The following is a 25,101-nucleotide window of genomic DNA, read 5'->3' on the forward strand; positions in this document are numbered from 1 at the left end:
GAAGTTTAGCTTTTAAAACGCATTGAACCGTGTAAGCACCGCTCCGTGGGCTTTGTTAATTCCTTAGCATGCACCCCGGGGCCACACTCTGGGGGCGCTTCAGACGGGGAAAGTACAATCTAGGGGAGGCCGGTGGTGCGGGGCACTCCTCCAGGTACTCCGAAGGGCGTCGGCGTCATGCTCGGTTTGTAAAGGCACCGGTGTGATGAACGTGCAAATCCGGGCAGCCGGGAAGGCAGCGCTGACCCGGGAGCCGCCGCGGCCTCCAGCCGGCAGAGCGGGGCCTGGGGCCGAGCCTAGCCCCGCCCTCCCGCAGGCCCCGCCCTCCCGCAGGCCCCGCCCTCCCGCAGGCCCCGCCCCGCCGCGCGTCGGAGCCCCGCCCTCCCGGAAGTAAAGGGCGGGCCGGCGCCGGCGCCGGCGCCGCCGCCCACGCTCCCTCCTGTCGTCCGACTCCGGCGGGCGAGCGCGCGAGCGGCATGAGCGCGCGGCCGGGCCGGTGACCGCGGTGCCGATGGACCGCCGCCTCGTCGCGGGGCGGGGGCCGCGGGGGCCGCCGGGCCGCCGGCGGCTCCCGCCCTTCCTGTCCTCGGCCGGCTGCCCGTCAGCGCCGCGCGGGGGTCCGGGGCGCGGGGCTGCGGCGGCCCTGGCGGCCCTGGGCGGCGCGTCACGTGCGTCCTCGCTGCTCCTCCTCCTGCTCGTGCCGCCCCCGCGCCTGGCCGCCGTCGCCCCGCGCAGGCCCCCCGCCGACCCCGAGCGCTCGCGCCTGGCGCCCCGCGCGCCCCCGGCGGGCCTCGCCCCGGGCGTCGCCTGGGCTGCCGGCGCCCTCCGCCTGTGTCGCCGCCGGGCGGCCGCCCTCGCTGCCCCCCGCAGAGGTGAGGTGAGGGCCGCGCGGGCCGGGCGGGGCCCCGCGGGAGGGGCGGCGTTGGCGCCGGCCTTCGGGCAGGGCGGGTCGGCCGAGGTCGCCGGGCCCCGCCCGCCGGGGCGTAGGTCGAACGTCTGTGTGACTCCGAGGGCCGCGCGCCGCTGGGGGGGGGGGGGCGGGGAGGACGTGCGAGCTGAGGGGCGCGGCGCCGGGCCCTGCGGGTTCCCTTCCGACCCGCGTGGACCTGTGGACTCCCTCAACACCAGTTGCCGGTTCTGGGCTCGGCCGGCGCTTTTCTGGGTGCTCGGGGCGCGCCCGTCCACGAAACCCCGGAGCTCCCCCCGGCGGACGAGAGGATGCCCATAGGGAGCTGCAGCTCGCGTGGACACGAGATTGACATGTACGTGGTGGAAGTGATACATACGGCAGGGGAGGTAGCGGAGGTGCGCTTCCAGCTAGGAATTTTTTTTTGATTTTTTTATTTGAGACACAGGCAGAGGGAGAAGCAGGCTCCATGCACCGGGAGCCCGACGCGGGATTCGATCCCGGGTCTCCAGGATCGCGCCCTGGGCCAAAGGCAGGCGCCAAACCGCTGCGCCACCCAGGGATCCCCCAGCTAGAAATTTATTCATTTTCTTTTTTTTTTTTTTTCCAGCTAGAATTCATTTTTTTAGAATTATTTATTTATTCATGAGAGAGAGAGAGAGGCAGAGACACGGGCAGAGGGAGAAGCAGGCTCCATGCAGGGAGCCCCACGTGGGACCCGATCCCAGAATCCCCCCCACCCCCCCATCATGACCTGAGCCGAACTCAACTGCTGAGCCACCCAGGCGCCCTTCAGAATAGGTTTCATTGAGAAGGTGGCATTTGATTAAATACTTGGAGGAGGTGAGGGCAGTTACTGTCCTGCAGGAAGATGAGGGAAGCCTAGGCTCAATTTCCTAGATAGCAAATTGTTGAGGAAAATATCATTTGGAGTCCTCTTTATTAGCAAAGGGCAAAAATATCGCTTATGGTGTGGATCAGTAGCCTTCAGTAACCCCACTGAAGGCTTTTTTTTTTTTTTGTTAATGCTTTTCTTAATAGAAATGCTTGGTAATTGTTGGCTTTTTGTAAAATCTAAGAGTACCTTTGGGGAAGACACTTGATTGGGAGGGCAAAAAAGTGAAGGAAAGAAGCTTTACGTATAAAGGGTGGGGAATGAGCGTAAAGGGTGGGGAATGAGCGGTGAGCTCTTGTCAGTAATTATGACTTAGAGATGACTTTGCTCTTTATTTCAGTACTTTTGTACTTTGTTTTTTTTTTTTTTTTTGGACGAGCTAGTAACTTGTGATTTATTTTCTTCTCATCATTCAAGACTGCGAGGCAAAAGGGAAGAAGAGTATTCTTTCTCATCGGTTTTCTGACATCATATCCGGAAGGCAGTACTATTGGCTTAGGGGCAAAGGATCTCGTTTCTTCGGAATGAGGATGGATGCTTAAATACGGGGAAGCACCCACAACATAGTTAAGGAGCAAGATTCAGCAAATGAGTTCTGTTCCTTTACTTTCAGCCTGGTGATATGTTTGGTGCCAGGGTTCTCAGTAGGGCTCCTGAAACTTAAGGATTTATGAATAGCAAGTTTACACTTGGTTTCCTCCTCCATTCCTGGCTAACTTTGGGCTGCTTTTGTGTGTGTTTTTAATATCCTTTTGCTATCCTGAAGGTCCCCCCAGAGGAGGATTTATCCATTACACTTTAACATAGCTCAGTTTACTTCCTGGTTATTAGTAGGAATTCATAGTTCTTGGGTCTTACTTTGTTGTCACAATAAAGGAGGAAAAGTGAGTCAGAGGTATTCTGAATGCCAGAGTATTGCTCCTCCTCAGGCTTTGCCCTTTGACAGAAGGCAAGATGGCATTCAGCTTCCATCAGCAGGAGTTGGCCTGCCAAGTGAGAAGTGGCCAGCCCTTTTCTCCACTTTTTAGATGGTAGTACATACTGTGTTGAAGTAAGCTTGCAGTTGAAATGAATTCCAGTTGTTTTGGGCGAGAAAAAAAAATCTGTGGCATCTAAATTGGAATTAGTTCTTGCTTAGATAGTAGTCATGATACTTTATTTTGGGGGTGTGTGTGTGTGTAACTGAAAGAGATGTTTCAAACCACACAAATGATAATTTGTTGTTAGAAGGGAGAAATTTGGTACTAGAAAAATCCCATCACTCTTCACTGGCCAGTTCTAATGTTTTCAAGCTCCCTGACCTATGGGACAATAGATCGCAGTTTAAAAATGGGTGGGTTACCCTCTAGAGAGCCCCTTGAGACACTCATTCAGTCATTCACCACTTTCTCAAGCTAGATGTGTTCTGTGTCAAGCAGATATTTGGAGTCTCTTCTCTTGGAGCCAGTTTTGTCTCATACTAGGGATAAAGAATGAAAAAAGGACCAGATTTAACTGAGCTAATTTATGTAAAAGGAAGATTATAGGTGAAGAGGTAAAAGGAGTTGATTTCAAATTTTCTTTCTAGGGAGTCTCATGATCCAGATCCTAGAATTCTCTTACAAAGTTATTTCTAAAAAAAAACAAAAACAAAAACAAAAAACAAAGTTATTTCTGGCCTGCAGTATGCCAGGTTAGATGCTAACAACATGAAAATGACTAAGACTGGCTGCTCTTGGGATGTTTGGACTCACAGATGATACCGATGTGGAAATAATAGGATAAGTGCTGTGATTGAGCTATCTGAACTGAGATATCTGAACATAGATAAAGAGCAATCAAGGCTGCCCTCTAACCTGGGTGGAACTGGCCGATCAGACCACACAGTGTAGCATAATGCCCTGCCCAGAACATAATAATTTGCTTAGCTGATTGTAAAATAAAGAGAGGTAAAAAGGATGCTTAAAATTTGTCATTTGTAAAAGGGAGGGCAAGCCAGGCTTCAGGATGGAGCACCAAGGTATGCAAGTGCAGGACACAGAATAGCTTAGGTGACTGGAAAGAAACCTGAAACAGTAGGTGTTGGCTAAATTAGGACAGGCTTTGTATTTGTGTGCCTTGCCAAGGACCCAGTACTGTAAGCTAATGGTTCTCTGAATGTAAGGGCCTTTTTTTTTTTTTTAATCATTAAACATAACAGTTGTTGCATTTTATATATTGTCAGTCTGCAAACAGTGCTTGGTACAAAATGATTATTGGATCTTGACACTGACTGTGATCCTCTTTTCCAAGGTGGAATCCACTGCTATAGGCTTACAGACAAGCATCAGATCTCTAGGGTCCAGTCCATGTCACGTATCCTTTAGAGGTGAAGGATTAACAATAGGAGCTGGTTAGGTGAACTATCGTTCTGGTCACTTAGGGGATTTACTGAGAAAACCTTAGAATTTCGAGTTAGTGACTTGCTTCTTCCACAAACCTGGGATCATAGAAAAGTAAGGACAAATATGTAGCAATATTTTCATACAGCTGTGTTTATTACATTGAAATGAAAGTTTTTTTTATTTCATATTGTCCATCTCTTTTTCTTTTGCTGTCAAAATGTCTTTCATAGTTTGTAATAGTAAGGAGTTATTGTGTTTAAATGTTCTTTCTTGACAGAATTACTAAATGGCGTTGCAATTGTTACTTTTTTTTTTTTAAACTATATGTATGGTTCATGAAATACAAAAGCCAGAGAACTATTAACATCCTACCTTCTTCAAATGAGCACCTTGAAACAAGTTTACAAAATGAGTTTGATCTGTGGCTAAATGCACAGAAATTCATAGGAAAGGTAACATATAAATTATTAGAACACATCTCTCTAAAGAGGCTTTTTTTTCATAGACATCACAAAGAAAGAAAACTATAGACGTCTTATGAGTAAAGACACATAAATCCTCAACAAAATGCTCACCAAATCAAATCCAGCAATATGTAAACAAGGAGTACACATCATGACCAAAGGAGATTTCTACCCCGAAAACAACAGGTTCATTTAACATTGGAAAATCAATTTAACAGAGAAGAGAGACCATGTGATCATCTCAAAAGCCATGGAAAAGGAATTTGACAAAATTCAGCATCCCTTCATGATAAAAAGCACTTGACAAATTAGGAATAGAAGGGAACTGCCTCAGTGATAAAGGACATCTGTAAAAAACCCACAGCTAGTATCATACTTAAATGGTGAAAGATGAATGCTTTCCCTCCAAAGGTCAGAAGCAGGGATATCTGCCATCACCATCCGTGCAGCGTTGTACTAGAAGTTCTAACCAGGGCAAGACAATGGAAAGGCCTCCAGATTGAAAAGGAGGAAGTAAAACTATCACTGTTCACAGGTGATGACCTTGTACATGGAAAAGTCTAAGAAATTGAGAATAGCATTAGAGCTAATTAACAAGTTCAATGAGAATTTAGGATACAAGATCAACATTAAAAATATAACAAAAGGGCAGCCCGGGTGGCTCAGCAGTTTAGCACCGCCTTCAGCCCAGGGTGTGATCCTGGAGACCCAGGATCAAGTCCCACGTCGGGCTCCCTGCATGGAGCCTGATTCTCCCTCTGCCTTTGTCTCTGCCTCTCTCTCTCTTTCTCTTTCTCTCTCTGTGTCTCTCACGAAAAAATAAAAACTTAAAAAAAAAATAACGAAAAATACAAAAATCAATTGCATTACTCTACACTAGAATGAATAGTCTAAAAAACAACTCCCTTTGTAGTAGTAACAAAAAGAATAAAGTACTTAGGGATAAACTGAACAAAAAACTCATATGTTTGACTTCCCCCAAATTTAACCATTAATAGGTTACTATTGGCCAGAAACTTTACCATAAGAGAGAGACAATTAACACATATTTTATATATTATGTGTTATAATCTGTATTCTTAATATAAATTAGAGAGAATGTTATTAAGAAAATTATAAAGAGGGGCACCTGGGTAGCTTGGTCAGTTGGGTGTCTGCTTTGGCTTAGATCATGATCCCAGATAGAGTCTTGTCAGGCTTCCTGCTCAGCAGGGAGTCTACTTCCTTTCCCTCTGTTCCTCCCCTGCTCATGCTCAAATGCTCTTTTCTCTCTCAAATAAATAAAATTTAAAAACAAAAGAAAATCATAAAGAAGAGGAAATACTATACTGTAAAAAATCCGTGTAATGAGTGGACCCTTGTGGCTCAAACCTGGATTCAAGGGTCAGCTGTACTGTGAAACCTACATTGAAGAAATTGAAGACCTAAATAAGTGGAAAAACATCCTATGTTCGTAGCTTGGAAGACTTTGTACTCCCCCAAATTGATCTACAGATTTTTTTTTTTTTTTGGATTTACAGATTTAAAACAAAAGTTTTAAATGTCAAAGTTTCAGGTGACTCCTCTGTAGAAGTTGATAAACTGATCCTAAAATGCATACAGAAATGGAAGGGACTTGGAATGGCCAACATAATCTTGAAAAAAGAACAAAATTAGAAAACTCCTTTCCGGATATAAAAACTACAGAGCTACAAGTAATCAAGACAATGTGTCCCTGGTATAAGGATAGATATAATTCAGTGGAATAGAATGGAGAATCCAGAGATGATTTACAGTCAACTGATTTTTGAGAAGTTCCAAGATAATGCTGAAACAACTAGATTTCCTCACACAAAAGAAGTTGAACTCTCATCTCACACGACATAAAAGTTAACTCAAATGGATCGAGATCTAAATATGAGCGGAAACTCTAAAACTCTTAGAAAAAAACTGGTATGAATCTGTGTCCTGGAATTAGCCAGTAGTTTCTTAGATGTGACACCAAAAGCACAAGTAATATACATGAATGAATGAATGAATGAATGAATAGGACTTCATTAAAATTAAAACTATTGTGGTTCAAAAGGCACCATCGAGAAGGTGAAAGCCAGCCCACAGAATGGAGAGAATATTTGCAAATTATACATATGATCAGGAACTTATACCTAAAATGTATAAAGAATTCTGAACAACTAACTCAATAATAAAAAGATAACCCAATTTTCAAAAAGATTTGTTTATTTATTAGAGAGAACATGTGTGAAAAGAGCAGAGGGAAGGGGAGAGAGAATCTCAAGCAGAATCTGCCCTGAGCTTGGAGCCCGAAGTGGGGTTCGATCTCATGACTGAGATCATGAAACCAAGAGTCAGAAGCTTAACCTACAGTGCCACCCAAGTACCCCAAAAGATAACACAATTTTTTTAGATGGGCAAAGAGTCTAAATAGATGTTTCTCCAAAGAAGATATGCAAATGACCAGTTAGCAGTGAAAAGATGCTCAACATCATTGGCATCAAGGAAGTACAAATCAAAACTACAATGAGCTATCCCTGTGCTTATTGCAACATTATTTACAATAGCCAAAATATGGGAGCAGCTCAAATGTCCATCGATAAATGAATGGATAAAGGAGAGGTGGTGTGTGTATATACACACATACACATACACATAAAATAGACTTATTTAGCAATAAAAAACAAAATCTTGCCATTTGCAGTGACATAGTAGAGCTAGAGTGTATAATGCTAAGTGAAATAAGTGAAAGACAAACATCATATGATTTCACTTGTGTGAGATTTAAGAAACAAATGAACAAATGAAAAGAGACAAGCCAATAAATACTCTTAATTATAGAGAACAAATACGTAAAAACCATAGTCAAAGAGACACATAAAAAATAATAAAATTTAAAAATTGTATTGGGATACCTCTTTACATCTACTAGGATGGTTATGATAAAAAAGACAATAACAAGTGTCGAGGGGCAGCCCCGGTGGCACAGTGGTTTAGCGCCGCCTGCAGCCTAGGGTGTGATCCTGGAGACCCTGGATCAAGTCCCACGTCAGGCTCTTTGTATGGAGCCTGCTTCTCCCTTTGCCTGTGTCTCTGCCTCTCTCTCTGTGTGTCTCTGTGAATAAATAAATAAATTTTTAAAAAGTGTTGAGAATGTAGAGAAATTAGAACACTCAGGTACTGCTTTGGGAATAAAAAGTGGTGTAGCCACTTTGGGAAACAGTCTGGCATAACCTCATAAGATTAAAGACAGTCACTCTATGATGTGACAATTCGGTGCCTGTCTGTATACCCAAGAGAATCAAAAACTTGTTCACACACAGAATCTCATACACAAATGTTCACAGCAGCATTGTTCATAACAGCCAAGAAGTGGAAACAACTCAGGTGTCATGTCCCTCAGCTGATGAGGGGGTAAGGAAAAACTGGTATATTCTTAAAACAATGTGATTCAGCAGTAGAAAGATATAAAGTGCACATGATTATAAGGTGAATGAACCATGAAAACCTCACCTAAGTGAAAGAAACCAGTCACATGATACCACATCCCTTATGATTCTATTCATATGCAATGCCCAGCATAGGCAAATATGTAGACACAGAAAGATAATTGCCTGAGGTTAGGAGAGTAGGGAGATTGGGGCTTGATAGCTGAAGGGTTTCTTTTTGGGATAATGAAAATGTTCTAGAGTTGACTGTGCAGAATGTTGCAGAATTCCAGTAAAAATCAAATTGAACACTTGACATGGGTGAGTTGTATGTGATATGAATTTTCATCTCAATAAAGCTGTTGTTTAAAAGGGGGCACGTGGCTGCCTGAGTTGGAAGTGTGTGTGACTCTTGATCTTGGGTCACGAATTCGAGCCCTACATTGGGCATAAAGATTACTAAAAATACACTAAAACCCACAAAGCAATCAGGTAGGCTTTTAAGGTATACGATATTCTTTCATAGCTTTTGTTTACCGTCAGATCCTGTTTTAAGCCTAATTGTTCTTTACATTGTAGAGCTAAGCCTTTCTGCTGGGAGCCTGCAGCTGGAGCACAGAAGAGATTTGGAGCACAAGAAGAGAGATTTCACATCCTGCGGGAACAAGAAGCTCTACTTTGACACTCATGCCTTAGTTTGTTTACTGGAAGAAAATGGTAATTCTCCCGTTGGTCACTCAGTGCCACGGAAAAACACTATAAATTACGAGTTCTTGTTTTTTTTGTTTTTTTTTTTTAAGATTTTACTTATTTATTCATGAGAGAGAGAAAGAGAGAGAGGCAGAGACCTGGGCAAAAGGGAGAAGCAGGCTCCCCACAAGGAGCTCGATGCGGGACTTGATCCCGGACCTCGGGATCATACCCCATGCCAAAGGCAGACGCTCAACCGCTGAGCCACTCAGGCGTCCCATGAGTTCTTATGATCTTATCTAATTTCTCCTATTTCTCTTTGATGTTCAAGTTTACAGATAATCTTTTGATCAGTCTCCCATTTTTTCAAGTTCTTAACTTTTTGTTTAAGGACATTTTTGCTTCCGCCAGTACAGTACAGTGGAGACTTTTTGCACACATTTTCTCATTGTCCATGAGAAGTATATTTTTATAACATCACTCTGGAAGTATAGCACTACAGATGAAAATTTAGACACAAGCTAGCAAAACTCAGGAATGGTTCCTGTAACAACCACCTGAAGCACAAAAGTGGTAGTTTTTGATACTGCGATGTTGTGTGCTTTTAAAATTGTTATGAAATTAGGGGCACCTAGGTGGCTCAGTGATTGAGCGTCTGCCTTTGGCTCAGGACGTGATCCCGGGGTCCTGGGATCGAGGGGTCCCAGGGACCCCGGATCCTGCTTCTCCCTCTGGCTGTGTCCCTGCCTCTCTGTGTGTCTGTCAAAAATAAATAATACCTTTTTTAAAAATTGTTATGAAATTAAAATGTTGCTGAACAGCAATTGCTACAATTTTATCTTGGGTTTTTTTTTAGTAGTCCAACTAATATTTTCCATTATTGCTGATAATTAAAGATTCTCCAACACATAAGATGTTTATTGAAAATGCATTAAGGACATAGGTAACGTTCCCATTTAATCTTATGTAGACAGACACACGAATTCTGATTCTCTATACTGTGACTCTTTACTACACTGTATAGATATTTCTCCAGTTGTACGTGGACTTCTCTACAGAGCTACCATCTGTAGCTGTGCTTCTCTTGCCCAGGACAGATAAGCGGTTAGAGTGAGTTCTGTACTTGGTTGGGGAGTTAGAAGATCTGGGTTCGAGCTCTGCCTGGGCCCAGCTGCAAAGCCAGACAGTTTTCTCATCCTTCCCGGGTTCTTTTTTCTTTTTTTAAAAGATTTTTACTTACTCATTCGTGAGAGACACAAAGGAGAGAGTCAGAGACAGGCTGAGGGCTGTGGGTTCCCCTGTGGGGAACCTGATGTGGGACTCAATACCAGGAGTCTGGGATCACACCCTGAGCCAAAGGCAGATACTCTACCACTGAGCCACCCAGGTATCCCTCATTTTTCTCTTTTTAAAATTTTACTTATTGATTTGAGAGAGCACCTATGTGCAAGAGCAGGGAAGAGGGGCAGAGGGAGAGAGAGAAGCAGACTCCCCACTGAGCAGGGAGCCCAAGGCAGGGCTGGATCCCAGGACCTAGAGATCATGACCTGAGCTGAAGGCAGATGCTAAACCTACTCAGCAACTCAGGCACCTCCATCCTTCCCAGTTTCTATGTCCTCATCAGGGTGGGCACAATAAGAATTCCAAAGATTCTTTCGAGTATTAAAGAAAATACAGTGTACTTGAATGCACTTTGGAAAAACATATAATTTTCATTGCTTAGGCCTTTTTTCACCAAAACTACTTTGAACTCAGAATTTTTAAAAAAGTAGAAGTGAGAAGAGAGGCATCAGAAATTATGTGGATAAGCAGAAGTCATCCTGCTTTTTCCTTTTTTGTATGGACCTTGTGTTCTTGCATTCAAAGTAACCCATTGTAAAAAGCCGTATTCAAGAGAATTAGGGCATTTCACCATACGCTAGGTGTTTGACGACAGTAAAGGAGCATCATAAATCTTATTAAATGGCAAAGTAGCTGCAATGGACTTGAGATGGCCACACATCTTCATTCTGTTAACAGATGAGGTTTATTTTCACACCCTCACCAAAAAAATATTTTTTTACTTTTGATAAACAAACATTATTTATGTTTAAAGTGTGATGTTTCGATAGATGTACTTCCTGCTTTTTTGATTTCAAACCTTGACCTACAAGTCTGCATATCTCAAGACCTGTATTCTGAAGACCCCACTGAGTGTAGGACTTGAGGCTTCTTAGATGAATGATATCTAAGATGTCATAGGTTGAGGCCCAGATGGAAGCGTCTCACATCTTTTATCTTTGTCTTCTCCCACTTTCTGTCCTTGTCTTCTCTAGGGCTGCGTCTCCTGCTTCACAAAACTTCCTGCATGTCTGTAATCTCTCTAACCCTGAACATGTCTTGTTCTCTCATTTCTCCAAAACATTCTTTTGTATTGGTAACCTGGTAGATTTTCAGGCCTAACTTCTGCTTTTTCTTATCCATTCCTCCTCCCACAGGTGGTTATAAATTATAAGGTTATGGAGTTTAGTATCAGCATAAGTTCTCCTCCAGTCTTTTTCTTTTCTTCATAATTGCCAAACTAAAACTGTGTTTAACTATGAACACTTCATAAGGTTTTAAAAATCACAAGACACATTTTCATTTTCAAAAAATTAGGAAGGTAGAAAAGAAACAATTAATACCCTGAATCCCAGCGCACCAGAGTGAAACAACATTATTTACATTTTGGTGGGTAACCTTTTGGATAATTTTTCTAGATAGGCATGACCCACATGTTGAAAATTAGAGCATTTTGAATAAAGTGAAGGGAGTAGGTCTTTGGAGGTCTTTTGTCTCTTTTAAATCTTTGTCTTTGTTTCTTAATTATAGTCAGGGGCCACCTGGGTGGCTCAGTCAGTTAAGACTCTTGATTTCGGCTTAGGTCATGCTCTCAGGGTCATGAGATCAAGCCCCAGGTCAAGACTCTCTGTTCATCTGGGAGTCTGCTTGGGCTTCTCTCTCTGCCCTTCCCCCCAACTCATACATGTATGTGTGTGCTCTCTCTTTCTCTCTAAAATAAGTTTAAAAAAATTACAGTCTGTATTTCTCATCCAAATTATATCAATTATATCAGTTATAACTTTATGCCTTTAATTACAAGAATCAGTAGGTTCTTCTGTAGTTTTTTTTTTTTTAAGATTTTATTTATTTATTCATGAGAGACACACAGAGGGAGAGGCAGAGACATAGGCAGAGGGAGAAACAGGCGCCCTGTAGGGAGCCTGATGTGGGACTCAATCCTGGGATTCAGGGATCATGCCTTGAGCCAAAGGGAGAAGCTCAACCACTGAGCCACCCAGATGCCTCTCTTCTGTAGTTCTTATGGATGGAAGCATTTAATAGAAAAAAATTACTTTTTAGGGACTTGGTTTTAAGCATCTTATTAGTATTTACAATGTAAAACATAAATTACTATCTAAAAGTATTTTTTATTTGTAATTTTATTTATTTTTTAATTTAAGTTCACCTAATTAACATTACTAGTTTTGCAAGTAGTATTATCTAAAGTTACTAAAAACAATGACATTGGGGCATCTTGGTGGCTCAGTGGTTGAGTGTCTGCCTTTGGCTCAGGTTGTGATCCTGGGGTCCTGCATCGAGTCCTGCATCGGGCTCCTTGTGGGGAGCCTGCTTCTCCCTCTGCCCATGTCTCTGCCTTTCTTTGTGTCTCATGAATAAATAAATAGAATCTGTAAAACCACAAAATGATATCACTGCTGAGTTGGATATTTCAATTCAGCATCATTTACTGAATATCAAAGAATATATTTTTCATCCAGACTGGCTCCCTCTCCATAAGCAATCGAAGAGACTTGTGGAAGAAAAGTTAAAGAATGGATTTTACCTTTTAACATCAGATAAATGAACAGTGAAATTACTAATTATGTTTATGTGGTCAATGAATTGATGGATTTATGCTGGATATGAAATAATTGAGCTTTCCTACTTAAGCAAATTATTCTTACTAATGTGTGCATCTTAAAATTAAGGAATTCACGTTTTTGTAGAAAATTTAGGCCACAGGGAATGAAATAATGATTACCTAGAACTTTTAAGTTACAAAAGCAGTAAATTGCATCTGTAATTTTGATTTTCCCTTTCTTTCCTTGACCACGCCACATTGCAGGTTTCCTCTATATCATGAGACATTCTAAGGAAACATGGTTTTTCACAGCTAGATAGGACAGTAGAGGACACTAGCCCAGCTCTTTGTCTCACATGAAGAAACAGACTCAAATGTGTCATGCTTGTCCAGAGTGACAGACACATCATAGCTTGGGACTCCAGTCTTTCTAAATTCAAACATTTCTCCCCCCTTCTGTGAAGGGGTCCCCCCCCCCTCAATAAATGGAGTCTCCAGAGTGTGAATGTCTTTGTGTGTTTGCTTAGGGTTCACCACTCAGCAAGCAGAAATCACTGTCTCTGCATTGGTCAAGATCACGGATGCCAACATGGATATCGTCTACAAGGATATGGTCACCAAAATGCAGCAGGTTAGCTTTGTTAGAGCACAGTAACAAATTTAAAGTGTAAGGCTGGGATGTTATTTGTAATATATATTAGGTAATATTCTACTGAAAAGCATTTCATATTTTTAACCGTAGTTGAGAGGCAAATAATTCCAGTGCTATAAAAAATATTTTTTTTTAAGGGGCAGCAAGGTGGCTCAGTCAGATCTTAGCTTGGATCTGGATCTGAGAGTCATGAGTTCAAGCCCCACATTGGGCTCTACACTGGGGAGCCTACTTTAAAAAAAAAAAAAAGAAAAAAATTATTTGAAGCTATTTTGTCAACTATTGTAGACTCATGCTGGAAGACTCAGTAGGCTTGAAAATGGACTATTCCAGTTTACCATACTTAACAAATGGAGATGTGGCTGGAATTACAGCAGCGTTTTCTTGAGCTGCTGGTCCTCAGGCTGTGCCACCCTTTTAACTGGCTCACTTGATGATGATACTGGACTTGAATCTTTATTCTTTTCCTTTCCTCATTCTGAAATAGAAGATGACCTTGCTGAACCTCTTTCCTCATATCCCACTTCTCCTGGTTTCTCACTAAGATGATTCTAGGTAGGAGGCAGACATCCTAGGCCAACTAGGTTATATGTTTTTTGTTTTTCTTTTCCTAGGAGGTCACTGTTCAGCAAATAATGTCTCAGATTGCTAATGTGAAAAAAGATATGATTATTTTGGAGAAGAGCGAATTTTCAGCCCTCAGAGCAGAAAATGAGGTAAAACTAGAGAGCCACTCATACTAATAAAAAATGGTCACTCTTGAGACATTGAGACATGATATGCATAGACAAAAGTGCACGTGTTAGATGCGTTTTTACAAAGTGAATTCGTTAAAAGAACACTTGAAGGAGGCAAACGTGTACTAAAAACAATTGTGTTACTGGGGCACGCAGGTGGCTCAGTTGGTTGAGCATCTGACTCTTGATCTCAGCTCAGGTCTTGATCTCAGGGTCTTGAGTTCAAGCCTCACATTGGGCCGCAGCCTGGGGAGCCTACTTTAAAAAACAATTGTATTGCTGATTATATGTAACTTCTAAGATGAATTAAAACTGATTTCAAGGTAGGCACATGCGTTGTAATAACGTCCTGGTAGGAGATATAATCATGTCTGCCACTAAGGCTTTTCAGCTCATTTTTCATTCTGAATACAACCAGGTTCATGTGGAGTGAGAGTTAGAACTGTGCACAAAAACATCTAATGTGTGTTTATTACCAAGTTGTATGTCTTTTTTTCTAACCTTCTAGCCATATCCTTGACTGTTTTTTTAATGTGTTTTTAGAAGATAAACGTGGAACTACATCGATTAAAACAACAAATAATGGTGAGATCCTCAGTCCTGTTTGTGTGCTTATTGGCAGTTACATAGGCATAGTAATAAATATAATGTCAGAAGTACTTTAGGTCTTCTTAAAAACTTAATACTATGTTAAATATTTGTATAATATGTCTTAAAATATGTACACCTGGAAGATTTAGCAATGACCATGGTCAGTGAATAAATGAGTGATGTCTGTAACCAAATTCATTAAGAAAATTATGTAGGATGAATGAAGTCATCTCTAAATTTAAAAATGGTTAGAAGTCGCCACATGGAGCCTTTAGTTCTGTTAGAAAAGACTGGCTTTAGAGAATTACATGTGATTTCAAAATGTTTACTATGCCAGCTGTTTGGATTTCTTTTCTTTCTTTCTTTCTTTTTTTTTTTTTTTTTTTAGTGGAAAGGACATGGATGTTAAGGAAGAAAAGGTTCTGACGAGTATCAGAAAGAAGGCTTTATTTAAACCAGAATTTCATATTTTCCTTCTTTGAGTCCATCTCTGCTTTCCAGAGTTGTCCAGGGAACAGCTTCAGTCATAAATTCCCTAAGGGGATGACACTGAGACTCTGGAGGTTCAAAGTTACAGTAACCCACAGCCCCCTCTGGACCAACTGAAGCTTTATAGAAGAGGGTCATGTGTATATATGACTGGGAAGTCCCAGGATTCACCTCCCAAGAGGGTTTCCATTTCTCACTTTGGATTTCTCTCTCTGTTTGCCCTTCTGCTAGGATGAAGTGATCAAAGTCCGAACAGATACCAAGTTAGACTTCAATCTAGAAAAGAGCAGAGTGAAGGAATTGGTATGTTCCTTTATTAAACACAGAGTATGAATTCATCTCTTTGCAGGATGGAATGCTTGGTCCGGTCTGAACATACAGATAGTTCACCAGGTCTGTTAAACATTTACCTGTTTAACATCATTGTCAGACACAGTTTTCTCTTTAATTTTACTTTGGCTTAGAGCTTAAATTTGATGCTTTCAAAAATGAGATGAAAAGGTTGGGAGGCGCCTGGCTGGCTCAGTCAGTAGAACGTGTGACTCTTGATCTTGGGGTCATGAGTTCAGGCCCACATTGTGTGTAGAGATTACTTAAAAATAAAACCTTTAAAAAAATTTTTTTAATTAAGATCTTGGTTAAGTCAAGTTTGAATCTCATTTTGTTTGAGAGAGAGACTAAATTATGTGTAACTTAGACATCAAAGAAACCAAACTCAGTCTAATTTAATTTAACCTAACTTAGACCTCCACAGGTCCTGATTTTTCTTTTTTTGGGGGGGGTGGGGGGAGTCCTGATTTTTCAAAAGTTAAATTGATCATCTTTTTTTTGATCATCTGTCTTGAATAATATTAAATTAGATGCTACACTGAAATTCAAGATTAAAAAAATATTTCTATAGTCTTTTGTTTTAGAGAGAAATCTTAATGACTTGATTGCACTGTTTTGAAATGCAAATTATGAAAAAAAGAAATGCAAATTATAAATGAATCTTTAGGTTGCATTCAATTGAAATTTTTATTTTATTTTATTTTATTTATTTATTTATTTAGATTTTATTTATTTATTCATGAGAGACAGAGAGGGAGAGAAAGGCAGAGACATAGGCAGAAGAAGAAGCAGGCTCCATGCAGGGAGCCCTATGATGAGACTCAATCCCAAGATGCTGGAATTATGCCCTGGGCCGAAGGCAGGCTTTTTTTTTTTTTTTAATTTATTTATTCATGAAAGACACAGAGAGAGAGACAGAGAAGCAGAGACACAGGTAGAGAAAGAAGCAGGCTCCATGCAAGGAGCCCGATGCGAGACTGGATCCCGGGACTCCAGGATCATGCCCTGGGCTAAAGGCAGGCACTAAACCACTGAACCACCCAGGGATTCCCGAAGGCAGACATTTAACCGCTGAGCCTCCCAGGTGTCCATCAATTGAAATTTTTAATTGGGAAAGGTACTTCTGTACATTTGTTACCAAAAAGATATCAGAAATGTAGGTTGTAAGTAAGTAGGCTGAAAGGTACTTGTACCTGTACAGTTAACTTATGGGATCGTGTACAGGACCCAAGAAGGCTGTGCAAATACCATTCTGCCCATTTGCCTTTTCAAAAATAATGCATGTAAGTACTATTTTTTCCCCTCAAAGTTTTTACAACACCTTTTTTTCCCATTTTTTATTTTATTCAGTTATAATTGACACAGTGTTAAATTATTTTCAGTTGTATAATAATGAATTGATCTTTGTATATACTGCAAAATGGTCACCACTGTAAGTCTAGTTACCGTCTCACCACACAGTTACAAAACTTATTTCTTCTGATGAGAACTTTTAAGATCTATTCTCTTCACAACTTTCAAATATACAGTACAGTATTATAAACTGTAGTCACCATGCTGTACATTACATCCCAGGACTTAACTTATTTTACAACTCTATGTTTGTACCTTTTGACCCATTTCACCCACCCCATTGCTCCAACCTTTGGCAACCACCATTCTGTTCTCTGTATCTGTGAGCTTGGGGTTGGGGGGCTTCTTTTTGTTTGGGGGGAGGTTTTTTTAGATTTTAGATTCCACACATAAGAAAGATCATACAGTATTTTGTCTTTCTCTTATTTCGCTTAAGGTAATCACCCAGGGTCCATCCATGTTGTCACAAATGACAGGATTCCCTTCTTTTTTTATGTCTGGATAATGTTCCATTATACATATCCACCACATTTTCTTCATCCTTTCATCCATCAGTGGACACTTAACATCTTCCGTGTCTCGGCAATTGTAAATAATGCTGCAGTGAATATGTACATTCTAACAAAGATAACATTGAGTCGCCTCTAGTGACTTAACTCATCTATCTTCTTGTTCAGGCTTTATTTGAATGTGATAGCAATAGTTAGATACCTTCTCTCTTATTAGGATAGTGAAAAATAGGGCATGTAAAGCATCTTTTACTAACACAGAACTGGATACACCTATAGAAACTGAATGTGCACAATTGTTCGTTGTCTTCTGATTTTTCACAGTTTGCTTTTAACCGGAATATGCAACGATGATAAAGGAAGTCAGTACTGAAATTCAAACAAGTTCTTAACTCTTCTGGAACTGCCTCTGGATTTCAGGAGTTAAGCTGAGCTTTGTAGTACAAAATAATTATTATGCCCATGTCCCTTTGTTGTCTCAAAAACCACTTTTCAACCATAAAGATGAATTCACCTAATATCACTAAAATACTTAAAAGTCAGTAGCATACGATTAATCTCTAAAAAAGAAGAAACTCTTTGAATTACCCTTTATCCTTATGGGTTGTGTACTTAGCAAAAAATCTGAGGGCACTTGATTTGGGAAGATGCCCAGAGCTAAGGAAGATGTAGGACTGATGAACATGGGTGAAAGCCAGTGAATTGATGGGATTTATTAACTGAGTTGAGAAGTGGTTCTTGGTAATCCTGAACTTAAGATCACTGTGAAGTACAGGACAATAGTGTGTACTCTCAGGGTGCATTGGTGAGGAGGACTGGGACCTTCCCACTCTGTATAGAATGTTTCAGTTACATAACTGGTGATACTTAAAGCCAGTTTCAGAGTACTATGGCCTATAAACTGCTTTGTGGTGCAGGGAGATAGAGTCACCTGATGTTATTTTTAAAATGGCAGCGTCTAGATACAAACTTTTCTCTTGTGTCCAGGTCAATAAAGACTTGGGGAGATGTGGAAAAAAATCTAGTCTGCCCTGCCCTCTGGTGGCGATTCAATGCATAACTCTTTCTTCATCTGAAACCCTGACATTTGAAGATGGAGATGAGCATTCTTTCTTTGGTCCTAGACTAGTCTTTGGTTTGGGGTCGTAGGTTTTTTCTCCTTTTTTTAAAAAAATGTCTGAGCAATATTGTTTTTATACTGTAGCCCCCTGGTAGTTCCAGGGGAACATTTTATAACTAGAAAGATTCTAATACTTAAGCATTAATTTTCTCCCCGATAACAGGGTTAATTTAGTAAAGAATTAAATGCTAATTTTTCATTTAAATTATAGATTTTGTTTTTTTTTTTGTTTTTTGTTTTTTATTTATGATAGTCACACAGAGAGAGAGAGAGAGAGAGAGAGAGAGAGGCAGAGACACAGGCAGAGAGAGAAGCAGGCTCCATGCACTGGGAGCCCAACGTGGAATTCGATCCCGGGTCTCCAGGATCGCGCCCTGGGCCAAAGGCAGGCGCTAAACCGCTGCGCCACCCAGGGATCCCTAGATTTTCATTTGTTAAATTAAATCCCATACCCATTGCTGAGGAGAGGCGTGTCTGATTTTTGTCTCCATGTCAACAAAATTGCACCAAATCTTTGCATAAATGTTAATAGCCAAAGGCAAGATACACTTGATTCTGGGTAGTGCTAGTCAGTTCCTTTAGTGATACTGGATTGTGACAACACCCAAGTGGGTTGTTGTTATTTAATTAAAACCAACATGTGATGGTTTCATGCATTTCTTGTACCGATGTACTTATGGTGTATCCTTAGGCAATGTCTATGTCACATAATATTCCTTGAAACTATTTTTTCCTCAACTTTATAACATTTCTGTCTTTGTCTAAGTTTCAGGCAGTGACCAATTTTGTGATTGTGATGGGTTAGCTCTCAAACTAAATTGTTCCCCACTTTCTTCAATCCTCTCAAAGCCAAAAAGCACATGACTCAGCAGCTATGCAAATTGGTCTCCGGGGAATGCTGTTTATACAAGTAGGAGGGGCCCAATGACATCAGAGCAAACAGATGACAAGAGCAGAAGAGAGAGGTGAAGGGTGACAAAGGGAATCCAGATACTGGAGCAGTGAGTGGCTACAAGGAAGAAACTTCAGAAGACACATCTAATGTGTCAAGTAGGCTCCTTGATTCCAGAGGTGATTTCTGGTATCCTATATTCTTGAAGGTACTGAAACCAGAATATTTAAAGCACTAGAGAAGGAGGAGAGGAAGAAGAAGATAAATCATAATCTGACCTATGTTACGTGTTTGTTTATTTCAGTACTCGTTGAATGAAAGGAAGCTGCTGGAAATGAGGACAGAAATGGTGGCATTGGTAAGAAATAAGACTGACTTTTCTTAGTCATAGTGTTCATCTTGGCTTCATCCCATGCGTGGTTACTACCCTTCGTAATGATGTGTTATGGGAGGGTACGTGCAAGTTTTATGTCCTAGGGTTGGTTGGTTTTGTTTTAGTTGTGGTAAAGTACACATAAAATTACCATCTTAACCATTTTTTTAAAGGTTTTATTTTTTTATTTGAGCAAAAGAGAGAGACAATGAGTGGTGGGGAAGGGCAGAGGGAGAGAGAGAGAAGCTCACTGCATCAGCCCCTGATGCAGGGCTCGAACCCAGGACCCCAGGATTATGACCTAACTGAAGGCAGACAGTTAACTGCCTGAGCCACCCAGGTGCCTCCTCCATCTATCTTAACTATTTCTAAGTATACAGCTCATTGGCATTAGGTACATCCACATCATTATACAACCATCATTGCCATCTACCCACAGAACTCTTCGCATCTTGTAGAACTGAAACTCTCCCTGTCGACAACACACTGACTTACATCCCCTTTTCCCCCAGCCCCTGGCCACCACCAGGACTATGTCTGTCTCTATGAATTTGGCTACTTTAGGGACCTCATATAAGTGGAATCATAATATTTGTCCTGGCTTCTTTCACTTAGCATAAGGTCTTTAAGGTTTATCCATGCTGTAACCTGGGTCAGAATTTCCGTCCTTTTTAAGGCCAAATAATATTGCACGTATGAATAGATCATGTTTGGATTATCTGTCAGTGGACAACTCGGGTTGCATCCATCTTTTTGCCATTGTGAATAATGCTACTATGAACATGATTGTACAGATATCTGTTGGAGTCCCTCTTTTCAGTTCTTTGGGGTATGTACCCAGAAGTGTTGTACCAGAGAATTTTTTTTTTGCACTTACTTGATTATCTTAATGAAAGTTCAAATCCCAGTGATTGAAGACTAACAAAGAATAGAGATTTTAAAATTATTTTTCAAACTTATGGCATACATTACTTATTTTCCATCTTATGGACCTCTGAAACTTGGAAGATACTTGGAGGAAAACCTTTGACACAATTTTCTACTCATCTGGGCCTTTATTTCCTTACTCATTACCTGAATTATTAGCCATAAGAAACTAGAAGTGATCCTTGAACAATAGGGAGGTTAGGGACCTTCCCATGCAGTCAAATCTGTGTGTAACTTTGAACTCGCCAGAAACTTAACTACTAATAGCCTACTGTTGACTAGAAGCCTTACAGATAATATAAAACGTCCGTTAACATGTATTTCGTATATTATATGTGTATTATATAATGTATTCCTTTTTAAAAAAAGATTTATTTTTGAGAGTGTGTGTGTGTGTATGCACACATACATGCACACACCAGGGTGGGGAGAGGGGCCAGAGGAGGAGAGAATCCCAAGAAGACTTGGGTTCTTGATCCCATGACCCTGAGATCATGACCTGAGTAGAAACCAAGAGTTGAATGCTTAACCAACTGAGCCAGCCAGGCACTCCTATATTACATAATGTATTCTTACAATAATAAGGTATGCTAGAGAAAAAAATGTTATTAAAATCATAAGGAAGAGAAAATACATTTACAGTACTGTACTACGTCAAAACAAGTCATGTAAAAGTGGACCCATGCACTTCAAACCTGTGTTATTCAAGGGTCAATCTTTCTTAACTTGTCCTAGGATTTTTAGTTAATTATTCCAATGCTTTTATGCATTATTGAAATAGTACAACCCCTTTATAACATCAGGCAAACTCACCACCCTTTAGGGGCATTGGTTATGTATCTAGTTTAATTGTGTTTTATTTGATAGAGAATACAAAGAGGCGTTTGGTATAACCAAGTCTCCTAATAAAACACTTAGTATTTGATCTATGAAAAAAAATTGTAAGATTGTCTAAGATTGTGTTCACTTTTTTTTTTTAAGATTTTATTTATTTATTCATGAGAGACACAGAAGCAGAGAGAGACATAGGCAGAGGGAGAAGCAGACTCCTCACAGGCAGCCCAATGTAGGACTCGATCCCGGATCCCAGGATCACAACCTGAGCCAAAGGCAGGCACCCAAATGCTGGGCCACCCAGGCGTCCCTACATTCACTTTTTAAAGCATTATTTGTGTACTTCTCATTAGGAAGAATTTAGAAAGATAAGACATCTTTATTGTCATTGAGAACAATGCTGGCTTGTAACTTTCATCTTAATTTTTAGAGCAATCTAAAGTTTACAAAAGCATTTTACAGATTATTACGTTCAGTTGTCCAGATAGCCTATGTGAAGGCAGGGCCAACAGTTTGTTTTTTGGGTGTTTGGTTTTCTTTTTTTCTCTTTTCTTTGCTTTTTTCTAATTAAACAGGCCCAGACACTGACGGGATGAGCACTGGGTATTATTCTATATGTTGGCAAATTGAACACAAATAAAAAATAAATTTATTTAAAAAAAAAAAAAACAGGCCCAGAGATGCTAAAGGCCCTGACCAATGCATCCTAGCATGAAGATAGTAGAACTAAAGCTAAAGCCCACATGTCCTTAATCACCCCACCTTTCCCTCAGACTGCCGCCTGCTGTTGAGGGTCTTTAGGACAGAGGGAGCCAAGGGGATAGCAGATATATCCCAAGTGGTTTAATGCTGTGAATCTCTCTTTTAAAAGCATGCCCAGCAAGATCGGGCTGTCACCCAGACAGACAGGAAGATAGACACTGAGGTTGCTGGCCTCAAAACCATGCTGGAGTCACACAAGCTTGATAACATTAAATATTTAGCAGGTAAGCTCTTGTATCTAGGTAGTTCAAACAAGCTGAGAATAAATAAAATTTGGAAAATTAGTCAAAGATGAATACTGTGTTTCATCGATTCTAATACATTTTTTCCCCACATTTTAACATCTCTGAAATTAGAAGGCAGGTTTTGATATCCAGTAGATAGAGTATCATACAATAATCAGTATTTTTTTTCCTTAGTAGTAAAATGTGTCTTGCAACTGAGAATCTTAAATTTTATAAGGTACTATCATTGAACTGTAGTTACTTGGAATTTTTTTTTAGTGAAATTCAAGGCAGTATTTTATGGATGCTTTCTGCTTCACTTGGGGACGACACTCTTTGTAAGGAGTTATTTTGGTTTTGCAATTTTTTGAGCCAGAAGAGGGAATGAAGATTTCCTGTATAAGAATAACTTAGCAATTATTGTAACTCATATTTAACATTTTGGATTAATCAATATTTTAAGTCATAATAGCATTTAGAAGTGGAGTTTTGTTCAGGAAGTTTTAAAGGGTGTGTCCCTCTATAGTACATTTATATATACTTTGTGATCACAGAATTTATGACTTTCCCTGAAAAGTTTTATTGAATATTGGATACGTTTTTACTTTGAAGATAATTGTAAAGGATGGAGTGTTTTAATAGGCAGGTGTCAAAAAAAAAAAAAAATAGGCAGGTGTCTTGTGGAATGTGGCACCTCAGCAAGCAACCTGAGCTGCTTACATTTGTTTTTTCCTGCTCTGTGGATAGGTGGATAAGCATCTATATATTTTCTTAATAAAAAGTTGATCCTTTAGTGACTGTTAACACAACTAATCCTTTGCTCATTTTTTTTCTTACAGGGTCTGTATTCACGTGCCTAACAGTAGCTCTGGGATTTTACCGCCTGTGGATATAATAAAGTGTCTTTTTAAAGAGACCCCAATTGTTTTGCCTTAAGAATACCAGATTGCTGTGCCGTTTCTCCCCACCCCCCACCATTTCCACATTTTAACCCTCGTTTTGATTTATTGTATATTATCTATTTTATGCAGATTATGGACATATAACCAAGGAAAGAATTCATAATGGTTCCTTTCATCTTTTTTGTTTAGTTGCCTTTGTAACAATGAGTGGTGGACAAAGCACGAAGACCCCACTCAGCTGGACCAGTGAACTTGCCCACAGTAAATATTATGACTCTCTACAATTTTAAATCTTCTGTCACATAGAGGATTGAGGGGGGCGTCTCCACCTAAAAGGCACAGCTGGTTTCACTAAGTACTAAAGAATCACCCAAACTAAACCAAGAGCACCGAACCCTCTACCTAGTAACCCCGTCCTTCCCCGCAGCCAGTCAAGTGTAGTAATGATTCACCTGTACTATCCCCTAAATGAATTTTTTTCTTTGAATTTCCATTGTCTTAGTAAGTTATTGTCTTGGTTATTTTTCATATGTCTCCCAGCTAGAAAGTTTTATTGCCTAATGAAGTTTTATAATTATGATAGGGAATCTTTCTCTCCTACCCTCTCCCCATGGCCTAAGAACTATATCAATACTCCACTTCTGGCATTGCCTACCCAGAAAACTTGATAATTTTCAGCATGGATGTCCCAGTTTGTGAGACAAGTTCTCTTTCCTGCTGGTCTTCATCTGCTTTGTATACAAGAGAGGCACTCAGTTTTCCTTCTGTAGCAATATCTAGATATTCAGATAGCATCTTCACTTCTTAGAAAGTCTTTAATGAATATGCCTTTGCCAATTACAAGCTCAGATTGTGGGCTTTAAAATTAGAGAGCTGTCATGCCACGTATTATCCTAATCAAATTTGATTCCTTTGGTTGGTAAAGACACTCTCATACCTACCTTACTTCTATTTTTTAAAACAAATCTCTAGATACAGCCGGGGTTCTTTTAGGGAAGCACATTCTCATGTTATTTGAATGGCCTGGGAGAGAATAAGCATTTTAAAAACAAGGACATCAAGAGCACGTTTGTCTTTCTCTACATACACACGTGCGCAAAATCTGGTACAATGGGGAACCACAGACATGCCTGTTGATGGAACTGTGGAATAAATCACCCATTGTCACTGTTCTGACTGCATTGCAAGAAAGTTACCTTTGTCCTTTGGATGTCAAACTTCAGAAAATGTAAGTCATTGCCTTTTTTAAAACATATGTTTAGCACGAAGCTGCTGAACTCCAGATGAGCCTGAAAATCAAGTATTTTGGCATTCGTAGTATCAGTTTCAAAGTGAATAATGATTTGATTGTTTTCATCTTGGTCCAAGATTATATCAACTGCTTCATAAAATACTGTAGCAATATGTGCTTCCCCTTTCAGAAAAGTCCCAGAAAATACTGCACATTTAGCAGTTGCCTTAAGTATTAACAGATTTTAGCGAGTGACATCCCATTAAGACCACATTTACATTTGCAACTACTTGATAGAGTTATAACTATGGTAAGAGTTTGGAGAAAGAGCCTGGAGCACAGACATTCTTCCAAAATTAACAGAATCCCCAAGAGGAAAAAGTACTGTATGCAATTATGTCTCAAAGTAAACACTGATTTGTATAGCTTAAAAACAAGCAAAGTGACCTTATTTCCTTGTAAAATATTTTTTGAATGACATTTGGTGGGGTGATACTCTTTCATCTGCCAAAAGTATTCCAAATGACAGTCCTCCTGGTTTATGATGTGCTGCA

General features: G+C 40.3%; 1 protein-coding gene across 2 annotated transcripts; it reads left to right on the forward strand.

Annotated features, from left to right (window-relative positions):
- Positions 1–416: 416 nt before the first annotated feature.
- On the forward strand, positions 417–23,803 carry MCUR1 (mitochondrial calcium uniporter regulator 1). 2 transcript variants are annotated; one of them, XM_055322575.1, is made up of 9 exons: positions 417–872; positions 8,628–8,765; positions 13,149–13,252; positions 13,888–13,989; positions 14,554–14,595; positions 15,322–15,393; positions 19,599–19,652; positions 22,300–22,414; positions 23,254–23,803. In XM_055322575.1, exons 1-9 carry the CDS (start codon positions 512–514, stop codon positions 23,307–23,309), a joined length of 1,044 nt encoding a protein of 347 aa, XP_055178550.1. In that variant the 5' UTR covers positions 417–511; the 3' UTR covers positions 23,310–23,803. The 2 variants fall into 2 exon arrangements, with proteins under 2 accessions (XP_055178550.1, XP_055178551.1); XM_055322576.1 differs by lacking the exon at positions 22,300–22,414 and having other exon boundaries at positions 438–872.
- Positions 23,804–25,101: the final 1,298 nt, after the last annotated feature.

The sequence above is a fragment of the Nyctereutes procyonoides genome, unplaced genomic scaffold, assembly GCF_905146905.1.
Source record: "Nyctereutes procyonoides isolate TBG_1078 unplaced genomic scaffold, NYPRO_anot_genome, whole genome shotgun sequence".
NCBI classification, from domain to species: domain Eukaryota; kingdom Metazoa; phylum Chordata; class Mammalia; order Carnivora; family Canidae; genus Nyctereutes; species Nyctereutes procyonoides.